Source organism: Phyllostomus discolor, chromosome 13, assembly GCF_004126475.2.
Source record: "Phyllostomus discolor isolate MPI-MPIP mPhyDis1 chromosome 13, mPhyDis1.pri.v3, whole genome shotgun sequence".
Taxonomy (NCBI): Eukaryota; Metazoa; Chordata; class Mammalia; order Chiroptera; family Phyllostomidae; genus Phyllostomus; species Phyllostomus discolor.
In genome coordinates, this window is record NC_040915.2 from 57,609,903 (window position 1) to 57,625,766 (window position 15,864).

At 60.2% G+C, this 15,864-nt stretch overlaps 1 protein-coding gene across 6 annotated transcripts in view; it reads left to right on the forward strand.

Annotated features, from left to right (window-relative positions):
* Positions 1–15,864, forward strand: part of OSBP2 (oxysterol binding protein 2) — a 130,599-nt gene that overhangs the window by 106,653 nt on the left and 8,082 nt on the right. For all 6 annotated transcript variants that reach the window (XM_028528439.2, XM_028528438.2, XM_028528445.2 and 3 more), the window contains 9 exons: positions 7,447–7,642; positions 8,229–8,346; positions 10,306–10,357; positions 10,515–10,661; positions 11,641–11,886; positions 14,313–14,433; positions 14,711–14,814; positions 14,891–14,986; positions 15,067–15,251. In XM_028528439.2, the coding sequence (XP_028384240.1) occupies positions 7,447–7,642; positions 8,229–8,346; positions 10,306–10,357; positions 10,515–10,661; positions 11,641–11,886; positions 14,313–14,433; positions 14,711–14,814; positions 14,891–14,986; positions 15,067–15,251 (1,265 nt within the window). The remainder of the gene's footprint in view (positions 1–7,446; positions 7,643–8,228; positions 8,347–10,305; positions 10,358–10,514; positions 10,662–11,640; positions 11,887–14,312; positions 14,434–14,710; positions 14,815–14,890; positions 14,987–15,066; positions 15,252–15,864) is intronic.

The window sequence follows — 15,864 nt, forward strand, 5'->3', positions numbered from 1 at the left end:
AGCCTGGAACCTCTGGGCACTTGGTTCATCCCCCACCTCCTCTGTGAGTCCCGGGGCCGCCAACCCCAATGTCCAGCCACTCTCGAGCACCCTTTTCACGCCCCTGTCTAGGAGGGCAGTGATGGTGCGGGAGAGGGACTGAAGGTTTCCAAGCAGCCACTGCAGGGCAGGCCCCAGTGGGGTCCTGGCTCCGCAGACCCTTCCGAGGGCTTGAGAGGCTGCCCTGGGCCACACACCGGACAGGCAGGGGACCCAGGCTGGCTGACCCCATGCCCTGCTCACCCACCTGCCCGCGTTTGGGGAGCAGTGAGGTCAATGTCCGGATTAGGATTAGGAACTGCAAAAGCGATTAGAGTGTGTCCTCCCGGGTACCGCCGGGCAGGGGCTGCCGCTCAGAGAGGCTCTGCACCGGTCCCAGGGGGACAGCCACTAGGATGACCGGCAGCAGGTTCCCTTGGAGTCACACAGCTTGGCCCCTCCCCAGGTTCCTCTTGGTGGGCAGGCAGGGCCCACCCCATGTGGGAGCCGCCCTTCTGTGCTGGGCTGTTCCGTTCCTACTCTCCTCTGAGCAGTTAGTGAGCTCCCTGCCCTCCCTGCAGAGGGAGAAGCGCTCTCTGCCTGCAGGCCCCACACCTCCTTGTCTCAAGGAGCCTCTCCGGAGCCTTGGGGGTGGGAGGAAGGGGCAGGGCCAGGATCCTGGAACCCCCTTTCCATCCTGGGGACAGTCACCCTGATGGGCCACAGAATAAGGGATTCCTCAGGAGTCCTGGGGTTCAGCCCTCTGTCCCATGAGGATGCCAAGGCCCAGGGGGTCATGGACCCACCCAGGGTGGGCAGTGAGGCAGTGCCCATGAGGGTCCCGGATGCTGGGCTCCTTATTCTGCCTGCTCTCTGCCCCTTGCCTGGTTTGGGAGCAAGCGTAGTGTGGGTAGGAGGCTCCGGGTGCCCCGGATGCTGCTCCTGCTCAGGCCTAGGCAGGGGCTCTGAGGGCTGTGGCAGAGCCTCAGGGGAAATGTGACCCTGGGTTTAGATCCTGCAGCAGCCAGGCCCTCCCTGGGAACCATCCCCCAGCAGCCCCCTGCCGGGCCCCAGGCCTAATCCAGCTTAGTGAGCACACTGCAGTGCACCCACTAACTCAGCATTCCCGGGCGGGTGGCAGGGCCAGGCCAGCGCCTGCCTCTCCGGGCTGTGCGGCCAGGATGGGGCCTGGAGAAGGGTGGCAGAGCCCGAGGAAACCCTGGGAGTTGGGGGTGGAGAAACCCAGGTAGGTGCGTTGGGGTGGGGTGGGGGGATGGTCAGGCTCTCCACAGCACACGGGGTGCCAGGGGCTGCTCAGCTGCTGCAGGTGGCCTCCCCACCCCCCACAGCGGTGGCAGTGGCAAAGTCCCCAGGTCCAGCCACACGTGCCCCTAGGTGCTGGGGCACAGCAGCCTCAGCCCTGGCCCCCTCTTTAGGCGACTATGACACTCTGATCTTTGTGTGCACAGCCCAGCCACATGGGGCCAGAAGGAAGCCACAGCTGTCCCGGGGACTTCTCTTCTTGTCTCCTTGCTGCTGTACAGCAGCCTGTCCTGCAGTGGCAGCAAGTAGGAGGTGACACAGCCAGGTTACAGCCAGTGGTCCTGGCTGTGTGGGCAGTGTCCCCAGCAGCAGGACTAGGGGCTGGGAGGCAGGCATGGTCAAGGCAGGGCTGGGTCCTGTGGTTTGATCAAGGTTATTCCCTGACACCTTTGCCGGCGAGCCTCTGTGGGAGCCCAGCTCCTGTCCGGCAAGGCCGCTGGATGCCACACCACCTGAGCCCTCAAGGGACACCCGGGTGGTCATAAAGATGCAGCTTTACCAAATAAACTGACTGTGCCGGTCCCATGCCCTGGGAGACTTGCAGGTGGGGACCAGGGGGACTGGCACCTGGGTCCTCCCACATAGCGCTGTGTGGCCCGGGCTAAGTCCCTGGGCCTCCTGAAAACGGCTGCCTCAGTACTTGTGAGGATGCCCAGACAGCCCTGGCCCACGGTGGCTGCATCGGAGTACGCAGGGGTGTTTGGGATGAGCCACAGAAGGGGATTTCTCAGCAGGGGACAGTATGCCTGGTGGGGAGTACTCACCGGTGCGGGGAGGGTGGCGCCCTAGGAGACGTGGCTGGAGAGGATTTAGGGCCGGGTCCACGAGAGGCTGTCAGCGGCCCTGGCATGTACAGCCCACCTGCACTTGCCCTCGGAAGAGAAGATGACCATTTCTAAAGTATTGGAGCTCATGAATGTCAGGCGTAGGAGGTAAAGAGCCTATTTCGTCTTTGTGGGGTTACCGAACTCAAGGGGTTTGCCACGTGGAGTGCTCTCGTCAGGAGCTAGATGTGGTTGTCACAAGGCTGAGTTTTATGTACTTGCAGCCGGTGAGGGAGAGGGGGTTCACACCTGGAAAGCTCTGCCTTCCGGAGGGGAGGCTCAGCACCGCACGTATACACTGCTGATCAGCCACACGTGGAGTTCTTTCCTTCTCTGCACCTGGCCACATTCATCGGGTTGCGTGCGGGTGAGGTTCACCTTGTTTACAGCTGCATCTGCCAGATACCGTGCCGCGTTCTAACATTTAGGCAAGGGTAACGTTTAGAACTGCCCGGCTCTCGAGGCCCTTGTCCAATCGAACACTGCAGTCGTCTCACCCGCTTTGCTTTTGCTGCTGGGAGGCCCAGAGACCGGATAGCGCCCTCTGTTGTGAGTTCACGGGAATTATTTACCGTTGCCTTTGACTACTGTGTTCTGCACCTGTTAGTGACTCTTTTACAAGTCCTGTTGTAAATGCCACGAGCATCCGCTCAAACTCACCGACGACTGCAGGAGCCGCGCGGGGTCGGCAGGGACTGGCGGCAGCAGACACGATAGAGGGGAGCTAAGGAAGGGCGAGGGCAGAGGCAATGGCCTCGTGCAGCAGCCAGGCCGGTCAAGGACCTGCAGGCGCCCACAGACTGCCGAGATCTGGAAAACCAGGAAGCACCTGTCGTGTGCCTCACCCACGTGTCGTGCCCATATGAAGGCTCTGTGTGGGATGCAGGGCAGCCTCCGCAACCTTACTGCAAGGCAGGAGGCAGGCAGGCAAGGGGGCCGTGCCTCGTGTGGACAGGACCCGGCTCTGCGGGGGAGACATGGCTCTGGGGACAGACAGACCTGGGGTCCCGTCCGCTTCCCCCTGTTGGCCTGGGCAGCACTGTCTCCCTGGGCCTCAGTCTTGGGGAAGACAGGGGGACCCGGCAAGGGGCGTCCCTGAAGTGGTGTGCCCTGTGCCTGCCCGGGGTCACAAGGGCGCTCCCCCTCCACCAGCGCCAGGCCTCCTGTGGAGTTTCTGACAAGCACAGCACACCTGTCCTGGCAGCGGCCTGAGCCAGCCCCAGAGCCCCCCAGCGCCCCGCAGTGTTAGGGCTCCTTCCTCATTAGCAAGTGGGCGGTGGGAGCCAAGACTAACATGCCCAGGCCCTGGGGCCAAGCTTTGGGCTGTGGCAAAGAAGGGTGAGTGGGACAGGAGTCTCACGGAAGTAGGAGCTTGGGGTGGACTGAGCTCTGTGTCCAGGCCCAGGGTTCTGGGTCCGGGTCGGCCACCTCCTGCTGTGTGACCTCAAAGACTCAGTTTCACTGTCCGTGGAATGGGGTCAGGGGTCCCTGCCCACCCATCTCCCCAGACTCCTGTAAGGGTCAGGGGTGTTTCTGCCCAGAGTGATCACCTGCCCACCTCTGCCACCCACTGGCACACAGCTGGCAAAGAGGTGCCTTATAGTTAGACCCCTGGACAGGTGCTCCCTGTATCCGCTGTCAGGGCTCCGCCCTGAGGCCTGCAGTGGTGAGGAGGGACAGGGACTGGGCAAGGCAGAGGCCACTGGAGGACCCAGGGTGAGAGAGCCTTGGCTGCCGGTCCCAAGCCAGGCAGCAGCAGTCAGGCCTGGAGCCACGCCTCATCGGGCTTACCCAGGCCCACCCCGGGGCCCCCAAATAGTGTGGTAGTCAGTGAGTGCAGCTCCGCAGGCAGCAGCCGAGCCTTGCAGATGCATAACTCACAAACTCACGTAGCCCCAGGGCTGCCCTGGACGCAGGCTCTCGCATCCCCAGGACCTAAGCCCCTAAGGAGATTTCTTCCCTGAGGCCTCCCCGCCCCCAGCCTATGCCAGGATGTCTGTCAGTATAAATCCGTGCCTCTTCCGGAGAAGCGGGTAACCGTGGCTTAGGTGTGGCCACCCTTGACCTTTGGGGGAGGGTTGAGAGGCCCAAGGTGCGGTGAATACACTTCCTCCCCAGGGTGTTGCGGGGGAGCTGCTGGGGCCTGAGCCCCCATTTCCCTACCTGTCAGGTGGGGATGCCCATCGTCCTACCTCGAGGATGTGGCTGGGCGAGCAGAGACGGGAACCATGAGCACGGGGTCAGACATCACTGTTCCGTCCCACAGACAGGACATGGCACAGAGGGCGGAGGGGCTTGTGCAGGAGTCCCGGCCTCTTCGCTGATACTGCGCCCTTCCCACTGTACTTTGCTGGTTTCCTTGGGCCTCCGTTTCCACATCTCCAAAGTGGAGGGCGGGCAAGGAGCCCTGCACATTCTGCGTGGCTGCTGGGGGTGAGATGACGGAAGGCAGGTGCCCAGACGGCTTGTTAAAGGAGAGACGTGCCCGGGGCCAGCTGAGCAGCCAGCCCTCTGGAGCTCCCGGGCGGGCCCCTTCTGCTAAGCTAGACTGGCCGAGCGCAGGCAGGGGGCTGGCACGGGGCCATGAGGAGCCTGCCCCAGGGGCGGGCGCTGGTCCGTCCAGGACACCTCCCCATGGAAGGCACTCCCTCCACCAGCAGAGGTGCTGGGCCAGCTGCTGAGTTTAGGGGATTCCGTGGGACAAAGAGAAACAGGCATAGCCACTAGAGAAGCTGACTTTGCAGACGTGACATGGAGGGGAGGCGAGTGTCTGAGGGGCCCTGAGTAGGGCCGGGGCCCTGAGTGGGCACGTGAGAGGTCTGAGCCGCACCAGAGGTAGCAGGGGGGCGGGGGCATGAGTGCTGGGTGCAGGGCCGATGCTGGCGGTGGCCCCGAAGGAGTGTCCACAGAGTCTCCACATCACCTGGTTGTTTGTTTTATATATATATATTTTATTATGTTATTACAGTTGTCCCATTTTACCCCCTTCACTCCCCTCTACCCTGTACCCCATCTCCCACCCACATTCCCCCACTTTAGTTCATGTCCATGTGTCATAAGTTCTTTAGCTTCTACATTTCCCATACTATTCTTACCCTCCCCCTATTTTCTGCCTACCACCTATGCTACTTATTCTCCATAACTTTTCCCCCACTCTCCTCCCCCCACTCCCCTGTTGCTAACCCCCCATGTGATCTCCATTTCTGTGGTTCTGTTCCTGTTCTAGTTGTTTGCTTAGTTTTGTTTTCGTTTTAGTGTGGTTAATAACTGAGTTTGCTGTCTTTTTACTGTACATGCTTTTTATCTTCTTTTTCTTAGATAAGTCCCTTTAACATTTCATATAATAAGAGCTTGGTGATGATGAACTCCTTTAACTTGACCTTATCTGGGAAGCACTTGATCTGCCCTTCCATTCTAAATGATAGCTTTGCTGGATAGAGCAATCTGGGATGTAGGTCCTTGTCTTTCATGACTTGGAATACTTCTTTCCAGCCCCTTCTTGCCAGTAAGATCTCTTTTAAGAAATCAGCTGATAGTCTTATGGGAACTCCTTTGTAGGTAACTCTCTCATTTTCTCTTGCTGCTTCTAAGATTCTCTCCTTATCTTTAATCTTGAATAATGTAATTATGATGTGCCTTGGTGTGTTCCTCCTTGGGTCCAACCTCTTTGGGACTCTCTGAGCTTCCTGGAAGTCTATTTCTATTGCCAGATTAAGGAAGTTCTCCTTTATTATTCATTCAAATAACTTTTCCACTTGTTGCCCTTCCTCTTCCCCTTCTGGTACCCCTATAATTCAGATGTTGAAACGTTTAAAGATGTCCTGGAGGTTCCTAAGCCTCTTCTTATTTTTTTGAATTCTTGTTTCTTCATTCTTTTCTGTTTGGTTGGTTGGTTGTTTCTTCTGGTCCACTCCACTGATTTGAGACCCAGTTTCCTTCCCATCACTATAGGTTCCCTGTGCATTTTCCTTCATTTCACTTAGCGTAGCCTTCATTTTTTCATCTTTTTGTGACCAAATTCAACCAATTCTGTGAGCATCCTGATCACCAGTGCTTTGAATTGTGCATCTGATAGGTTGGCTATTTCTGCGTCACTTTGTTCAGGAGCTTTGATCTGTTCTTTTGTTTGGGCCTTTTTTTTTTTTTTTTTTTGGTCTCAGCACACCTGTTACGTAGTAAGGGGAGGAGCCTTAGGTGCTCATCAGGGCGGGGCAACCCAGGGCTGGGTTGTGACACTGTATCACTTGGTTCTTCACAACAGCCCTTTAAGATAGTGCTGCACTTGTCCCTGTGCCACAGGTGAGGGTCCGTGTGCCCTTCTCCCTCCAGAAAGGCATGTCTCTGAAGCTCAGGGTCAGACAGCGTGTGGTGTGCATGGAGCCCAGCAGCTGGTGCCAGGAGGACTGGGAGGGGCGTGCTGGGGAGGGGCAGCCAGAACCCGAAACAGGTTGGGCCGAGGAAACATGTCCCTTCTTGCCCAGTTAGGATTCCAGAAAGGGCAAATCCAGAGGTCCCCGGCCTGGACCTCGATGCCCTCCAGGGACAAGAGCTGAGGCTGGGTCCTCCTGTCCACTGTGATGACAGGGGCAGAATGACCAACCCCTGCTGCATGAGGGTGGTGGGACCGCCTATGGACCTGGGAAGCTGGAAAGAATCTGGGTGTTATAGTGGGCCCCAAGTGTAAAGAGGGAACCTTAAAAGCAGCCTTGTGTGCTAACAGTCTTTGAGGTAACTCCAGTCCCAGTTCCTCTACCAGACAAGACTCCATCACTTGTGTGAACCGGGCAGTAGAGCCAAATATGGTGGCTTTCCCTCCTTCTGTGCCAAAGCCAGGGATTGGTCTGAGCTGCCGGGGGCACCTTGGGGCCCAGTGGGGACAGGGGTCGTGACAGATCTCAGGTGTAGCACCACACTAAGGATGTGACAGCTGAGAGCCTGGGCCCCAGTCATGACGAAAAGCCAGCGTCCCCAGCTGCTGCAGGCCGGGCGGCCTCGGCCAACACACCCTGGCTTTGGAGCTCTCAGGTGGCATCCAGACTGTGGAATACGACCAGAGCAGTTCCTAGGCTGGCTCTGAGAAAGCCAGGGTCCCCATGTCCCCATGAAAGCCAGAGGGGGACATGGGGGCAGCAGAGCTGTTTCTGACCACCCAAGGAAAGGGAGAGGAGAGGAGACAGAACCCCATGGTCTTCCTCACTGCCCTGCGGAGGTGGGGTGGGGGGAGACGGGATGGGAGCAGACGTGCCCTGTGCTCACAGGCCCCTGCTCCCTCCCTCCCCAGGCCTGCAAGGACTTCCTGGAACTAGCGGAGGCACACAGCCGGAAATGGCAGCGTGCACTGCAGTATGAGCAAGAGCAGCGCATCCACCTGGAGGAGACGATCGAGCAGCTGGCCAAGCAGCACAACAGCCTCGAGCGGGCCTTCCGCAGCAGCGTCCCCGGCCGGGCCTCCAACCCCACCCAGAGCTTCAGCGAGGGTGAGAGGGCCAGGGCCTGTGCCCATCCGACTAGCATGCCCTGTCCGCTCCACCCTCAGCCTCCCCCTCCGCCCCCCCTCCGCCCGCTGGCTCCCCCTGCCGTGCCCACGTTGGGTCTTGCCATGGCCGACTCTGGCCGGCCTCTCCGTGGCTTTGTGTTCCCCATGCCTGCCCCCGAGTGGCAAGTCTCCCTGTGTCTAGGTTCCGGTTCTCAAAAGATAAGTTCAGTGGGCCCAACTGTCCCCTCCGTGGCAGGGCTGCCAGGTGACCACCTCAGGCTAGGAGTCATGGGCACCCTGGGGAGGGCAGAAAGGGCAGCTGGGCCACAGGCAGATGGACCAGCATTACTGAGAGGTCAGAGGAGGCTTCTGCAAGTGAGGAGGCCTCCGCGCCAGAGCACTGAGGGGAAGGCACAGTCCGGAAAACTGCGGGAGGCGGCCACAGCCTGGGTAACCAGGACCCGGTGACCGGTGACCAGAGCGGGGAAAGGGGAGGAGGGGCCCTTAGGCTGTGGGCTTCCCTGGGCGGGCGAGACGAGCCTCTGTGAAGTTGCCAACTGAGGCAGCAGCTCTGCCCGTGTCCCCAGGAAGCTTCTTGACTCCCAAAGGAGAGGACAGTGAGGAAGATGAGGATACCGAGTACTTCGATGCCATGGAAGACTCCACATCCTTCATCACCGTGATCACAGAGCCCAAGGAGGACAGGTGGGCTCTCCCGGGGATGGCTGCCCTGGAGGGACCCGCTCCTGGGTCAGCCGTGCCTGCCTCGTTCTTGCTGTGCTCCGTCTGTTCCTCTTTGCACGTGGGGTTTTAGGTCTCGGTCCAGGTGGCATTTGTGCTTTGACTGGTTCTTTTGTTCCTTAGGCAAAAATGGCCCAAGTGAAGCTGGTATCAGGGTTTCATTTTAACCGGAGATGGAGCACAGGGCGCTGGCCGGACCCAGGTCCAGCCTGGAGGAGTGGGGGTGGGGCCGTCCCCGGCCCAGCTGCCCGCTCTGTCTACACGTCAGTGTTCCAGAGTAGACAGGACGCAGGGAGTCTTTTATTTTCCAGCTCCGAGCATTTGTTCTGTTCTTCATAAAAGCCTGCTCTTTCCGAATATTTCTAAATGCACAGTTGGGACACTGACGATCACTGAAAGTCATGCTGTTGCACTGTGGGGACCCTGGACATGCCCATGGGGCACCCCTGTTGCTGCACACGTGCAGAGCGAGGCGTCAGCCAGGCGGGTAGGCTGGCCTCAACCTGCAGCTGGACTGGGGTCAGAGGGGAGCACCTGGGGGCTGGAACTAGCCACTTCAACATAATTGGGAGTTCTGTCCTCATTAGGATCTTTATTCTCATAATCAAATAGCTCGAGGTCCTAGAAACAGGTTTGGTGAGTGTGGCAGGGGTTGGGGGACACAGAGGTGGCGATAAGCTCCACAGGCATATGGAGCCCTACTGTAGCCTAGAAAGAGCTGAGTCCTAGGGACAGTGATGTGACTGACCACAGCCTGTGCTGCGCACTGCCACCATCACCCGTGGGGTTTGTCACAGGCACAGCACCCCCTAGGCCTGCCCAGGAGTGGAGGAGGAACTGCAGGCTTCCTGGTGGCCTCACTCTCCGTGTCCGTCCTGCTGCCCCCCACACCCTTCCCACTTTCCACAGGCCCCTGCAGCCCAGTCCAGGGGAGCAGGCCACTGAGAACTCCTGGCCGCTCCTTTGTTGCCTCTTGGACCCAGGTGCTCCACCACCTTCCTCTCGTGGTTTCCTCCAGGGAAAGGGCTGTTATCCTTCTTACCCCTCACGGGGCTTCTGGTCCCGTCAGCAGTGTATTTCTAGCTCAGGATCACTCTCCAGTTCCCAGTGCTTTAAAGCTGCTTGTACTGCCTTCCAGATGAACGTGGCTGGGCCATTCTGGACTTCCTTCCACTTCATCAGGCAATAGTGGCACCTTCCGGGCTCTGCAGCTGGAAGGGTCCTGCCCAGGGTCCCTGCCCTCCCCACCTGCACCTGGAGCCCCAGGGCCTGGGGCTCAGCTTCCCTCCTGCCCCTCCCCCGGCAGTGTCCGTACCTCAGCCGCAGCCCCAGGCCTCTCTGCTCCCACCCAACCAGCAAGCAGGTGCCTCTCCCGAGGAGGGGTGACCTAGGCCAGCTGGGGTGAGGGACTGGCACTTGTCAGTCAGGATCTCGGAATGGGAGGGGCTCACGCAGGTCACTGGGGGAAGTGGGGGTGGTGTTTAGTGCTCAGAAGGGGCGCACAGGCAGAGGACCTGCTACTGGCCAGCGTGGCCACAGCACAAGGGAGGAGCGGCTAGCAGACAACACAGCGAGGTATATCTGTGACAAAGGGGCCCTCGGGACCGACTCCAAGAGAGTCTTCTCAAGGAGGGACCGCCCCCAGCTTCATCTGGTCCTGGGCGAGCTGGAGGCCGTGTGCAGGGACCTTAGGTGAGGGCTTTGCCAAGCATCTGCCACCATGAGGCATCAGTCAGGGGGATCCCCTCCGAATCACTGCCCGGGGGTCCTGCAGCCTCACATGAGTGTCCTGAATTGAGAGACGCCCCCCTGGAGAGGGAGCCTCAACCCCTCAGACCTCCCTGCAGGGTCTGTATAGAAGGCAGCCATGTCCTGGGGAGGACTCTCGGTTTGTTAATAACCTGCCTTTTGTGTTTCCTGCAGAAAAGCTGAGGGTGGAACTACAGGCTCTGTGGAGTGGACCCCCGCAGACAATGTGAGTGAGGGGGAGGCCGTGAGGGTGTCTGTGGGGGGCTGGCACTTTGAGCTCGGGGCCCCTGGTACCCACAGCTGGTCCGCAGACTCCCCTGGGAGGGCCAAGGGAGTGAGTGCTCTTGGCCTCTGCTGATGCACACACTCTGCTTCTCTGGCAGGTGCTGGACAGCGCCTCACTTGTACCCCAGGAACCCCCCAAAGTCAAGAGGCGTGCCCGCATCCCCGACAAGCCCAACTACAGCCTTAATCTCTGGAGCATCATGAAGAACTGCATCGGCCGGGAGCTCTCCAAGATCCCCATGCCGGTAGGGGTTCAGGCCGGGTGGCTTTTCTTGTGTGTGGACAAGAAGTAACGGCCTGTGTGAGGCACAAGCAGCCCCAAGGGTCCTTTTCTTATGCCCGAGGAGCGGACAAATGGTTGGCTCACATTCAATGGCTCTGCCACGGTGCCCCAAGAGCAGAGTCTCCGGCCCCCGGAAGGGGCTCTGTGCTGAGCAGAGACTTGGGGATGCCCAGAGCGTTGCTGCCCGACAGGGCCTCATGATGTCCCGGCTGTCCTGACCTCGTAGACGGGGGATGGCAGGATTGGGCTGTGTGTGTGGACAGGCAGGCCCTCCCCTGTGCCAGGAGCTGTCCCCGGTGCCCCCTCTGGCAAGGTCGCACAGGGCAGGGCTGACTGGCATGCTCCTGCCGCCTGGCCACAACGGCCTCTCCGCAAGGGAGGAGCCTGGGGGCTCCAGGCCAGCCTTGGTGTCACTGAGTGACCCAGGACAAGTCCCTTCACATGGATCCAGCCTCAGCGTCCTTTTCTGCAAACTGGCGAGAATAGCGTCACCCACGTCTGAGTGTCAGGGAAGCCCCTGCCCGACAGCTGGCCCAGGGCCGCAGACCAGCACCTCAGGGGCAGGTGACTCTGCCCCGCTGAGGCCGAGCTGGGGGCCGTGCCCGAGGAGCTCTGAACAGAAAACTTGCTCAATAACTTGGAATATGAGGAAGGCCCGCTCTGTCCATTCTTCCCACATTCACTGATTCCTGTCAGGACGGGTCGGAAACCCAGGCCTTCCTGGCGTTTATGTTGTAGGACGGGCGACTGACAGCAAACGTAACACAAGTGTGCAAGGCACAGCAGGCCGAGAAGCGGTGAGGGCTGTGGGGAAAACAGGCGGGCGGGGCTGGGGAGGCGTGCAGGTGGAAGGTGTCACCTGAGCAGCAATGTCCCTGTGCTAACCCCAGGTCTGAGCTGGGAGCAGCTGTCTCAGCCAGCCTGACCCCACCTGCCCACAGGTCAACTTCAACGAGCCCCTGTCTATGCTCCAGCGGCTGACGGAGGACCTGGAGTACCACCACCTGCTGGACAAGGCGGTGCACTGCACCAGCTCTGTGGAGCAGATGTGCCTGGTGGCCGCCTTCTCTGTGTCCTCCTACTCCACCACCGTGCACCGCATCGCCAAGCCTTTCAACCCCATGCTGGGGGAGACCTTTGAGCTGGACCGCCTCGATGACATGGGCCTGCGCTCCCTCTGCGAGCAGGTGAGGCTGCTCACACTCCAGCCAAGCTGCTCCTGCTAGGCCTGGGGGTCAGAATGAGACCTGCGGGACGCAGCCTCAGACCCTGACGTGCCCATGCGCAAGGGGGCCGTCAGGCTGAGGTCCAGCGAGGCAGCTGGGCCTCCAGCAGCAGGGTGGGCCCAGGGACACGCTGTCCCAGCAGGCCTGCTGGACAAGGTGAGGGCCACCATGGGAGGAGAGCTTGGTGAGGACAATGTGCAGAGGACGGGCACAGGGAGGGCTCCTCTCCTGGCCAGGTACCAAGGAGCAGTGGTCAGGGGACATTTGCAGGGCACCGCTGGGGTGTCCAACTGGGCTGGAGTGTGGGGTCGCCACTGAGCTGGCAGGGAAGAGCCTGCATCTGGGGGGCCCTAGTCAGTGACAAGAGTGGCCTGGAGTGTGAGCAGCACAGGGGTCCTGCCCTGGGGCGTGGGGTCAGCTCACTCCCCCTCTCCGTGCCTTCCCGGCAGAGACAGACTCCCTATGGGACAGGGCCAAAACCAGGCCCACAAGCTGGGAGCCTTGGCAGTGGCATGTCATACTGACCTGTGGCATTCTTCTGTGAAGAGGGGCAATTCTGTGGGGGCTAGGAGGAACCAGATAGGTGTGCAGGGCGGCACCCAGGACAGGCTGCTGCCAAGCATCTCCTGTGTGCCGGGCGTAGCTCTGGGCCCTGGGCTTGAGCTCGGAAAGTAGGTGGTTCGGTCTGGCAGTGAGCCGAAAAGGCAGGCGCTGCTGCATAGTGGACCTGTAGGAGGCGGCTGCGGTGGGCAGAGCCCAGGCCCGTCTATAAGGTGGAGCCTCAGGATCTGCTGATGCTCTGAATGTGGACAGAAAGCGGGAGGCAGGGGGAGGTGGCAAGGATGACCCCGGGTTCTTGGCCTGAGCTAGTGAGCGAATGTGTTACTTTGTTCAAGAGTTGATCAGGTGCCCATGCTATGCCAAGGGCGACTCAGGCATTGAGGGTGTGGCCAGCTGGGAAGTGACTGTTCTCCTGGGGGTGGGGACAGGTGCTATGGCTGTTGGATGGTTTTGGCTATTTCTACAAGGGGCTGGTCATGGAGTGGGTTTTTCTGACACACGGAGGGAGGGATGGCGGAGAGGAAGGTGGGCAGGCAGCCAGGAGACTGGCAGCTGGAGGAGGCATGATACCCTGACTCGTTTCATGGGGTCCCCCGGCTGCTGCAGTGAGAGGAGGGCACAAAGCATAAGAGCTGAGCAGGGGGACTTTGCACCATCCACTGTGGCCTGGGGACACGGGGACAGGGAAGGGGTGGATTCTGGGTGCATTTTGAAGAAAGAACAGCTAGGATCTGCTTAGGATGACATCAGGTACATGAGAAGGAAAAGCAGGGCGACTCCAAACCATCTGGGGTAAGCAGTTGGGAAGACCAGCCTGCCTGCCCGAGATGGAACTGGTGACAGGTAGCCCCAGCCCCTGGGGTCATCACATCCCTGAGTCTGCTAGCGGGCATGGGGGGCCCTGGGCCATAGGAAACGAGCAGGCTCAGGGACACTCACCCTGCACATGGGACTGGGTGACGGGTTTGGCCTGTGCTCCCAAGATGTAGGAAGGAAGCGGCGGTGCCCCTTACAGAGATGAGTGGTGCAGGCGGGGGCATCAGGACCCCCAGGCGGTCTGAGTGGAGGTGTCCGTGGGCAGCTGTAGGGCGTGGCTCAGTGCTGGGTGAGGCTGTGGCAGGGCCTGGCTGATGCCATGGGGTGGGAATGAGGTGCCCTAGGGAACAGGGGCCTGGGGAAAGGCTGTTGCACCCTAGGACCCTGTGACCAAAGGAGCCACACAGACATGAGGAAGGACAGACAGGGAGGGCTGAGGGAGGGTGCCCTGGCAAGGGGACGGAGATCAGTGCAGCCCAGTGCTGTGAGAGGAAGGGGTGGGGGTGCTGGGGGCCTTGGTGTGGGTGAGCAGAACTCACGGCACCACCAGCCAGGCCTGGAGCAAGTCACCCACCCGGACACCCACCCTGGGGCCAGGCTGGCCAGGAGGCAGGGCCCAACTCTGCCCCTCAGTTAAAATGGCTTCCTCAGCCGGGGCCTCTTCCGTGTAACAGCGCCATAGACGTGCCCTCGGGGGAGGGGTGCGGGGAGGTCGGCTAGGAGGTGGACTCAGGAGCCCCTTCCCCAGCCCTCGGCACAGCCTGTCACAGGTAACATGACATCCTGAAGGCACAGGCTCTGTCATCACCCCCACAGCACGTACAGACTGGCCGCCCAGGCCGCACCCACGGCCGTGCCCTTGCTTCTCCCCTTGGAGCACTGTCCTTCCTGGGGGCCTTCCACGGGTCCGTGGTCCCCAGAGCAGCAGCCCGGCCTGCTGTCCCCAGCTGCTGGGGGCAGGCCCGGGCCCGTGTGCAGCAGACACTCACGTCCTGTGGGCCTGGTCTCAGGTGAGCCACCACCCTCCGTCAGCCGCACACTACGTGTTCTCCAAGAACGGCTGGAGCCTCTGGCAGGAGATCACCATCTCCAGCAAGTTCCGGGGGAAATACCTCTCCATCATGCCACTGGGTGAGCCGGGCCCTGTGTTCTCCCAGGGCAGAGAGCCTTTCTGGACAAGGGGTAGGGTTTCGCCAAACCCAGAAGCCAGCTCGGGGCCTCTAGGGGTGACATTAGTTTCCCTGCTCCCTCCCCCGAGGCTTCCTGGGTGCCTCGCTGGCCCGTGCCCCCTTCCCCAGTCTGCATGAATACTGCTTCCAGTTCTCAGGACCCTGGGACTGTGGGTGAGCAGGCTGGCTGGGGCCTGGCACCACAGGCCACAACATCTGACCCTGTACCTCACCTCCAGGTGCCATCCACTTAGAATTCCAGGACAGTGGGAATCACTACGTGTGGAGGAAAAGCACCTCGACTGTGCATAACATCATTGTGGGCAAGCTCTGGATCGACCAGGTCACAGGGTGCCCCAGGGCGGGGGGGGTGTGGCCCCGTCACAGGCCGCTGACCACTAACTACCCTCCCTCACCAGACAGGGGACATTGAGATTGTGAACCATAAGACCAAGGACCGGTGCCAGCTGAAGTTCCTACCCTACAGCTACTTCTCTAAAGAGGTGGCCCGGAAGGTAAGTGAGGCCCCCTCTCAGAGCCTTGGGGGCAGGCCCAGGGCAGCCTGTGCCTATGCTCATCCTGCCAATGCCCACAGGTGACAGGCGTGGTGAGCGATGGCCAGGGAAAGGCCCAGTATGTGCTGTCAGGCTCATGGGATGAACAGATGGAGTGCTCCAAGATCCTGCACAGTGGCCCCAGCAGCCCCAGCGTGGATGGGAAGCAGAAGACCGTATACCAGACCCTGCCAGCCAAGCTGCTGTGGAAGAAGTACCCGCTGCCGTGAGTGGGGCTGCAGGGGACCTCTGAGGGCAGTGGGGCTGGGTGAGGAGCAGGCAAGGAGAGGAAGAGGAGGCGGCAAGTGGGCAAGCAAGGGACTCTGCCTGGCCAGACAGGAAGCAAGCAGCCTAGGGGTCAGAAGGGTTCAGTCCACACGTGGGAGAGAGCAGTGCTGTGCGACACCCCGGCACGGGAGCCAGACACCCGACTGTAAGTCAGTAACATTACCCGATGGTAGCAAGTCCCATGCAGAGGCTGCACACAGTTCCTGGGACGGAGTCCCCTCAGTCCAAGGAATGAAAACCAAGAGAAAGAAAACTATAACAAGTGGCATGACACGCTCCAAAGATAGAGAAGCAGAAGTTCTACAAAAGAAAAGCAACAAACTGAGAACGCCGCAGGAAGGTTTAATGGACTCCATCAACTGAACATAGGGCAGAAGAAATCCTCAAAACCAGGAGACAAACCCTGGAAAAGAGAAGACGCTGGAGTGAAAAGGTTTACTGCCTGGGGACTCAGAGCGAGTCCCGGAAGCAGCAGCATCAGCAGCCCTGGAGCCCGTGACAATGCACAGCCTCCACTGCCTCCCCGGGTGTCCCCGCGGGTGTCCAGCTTG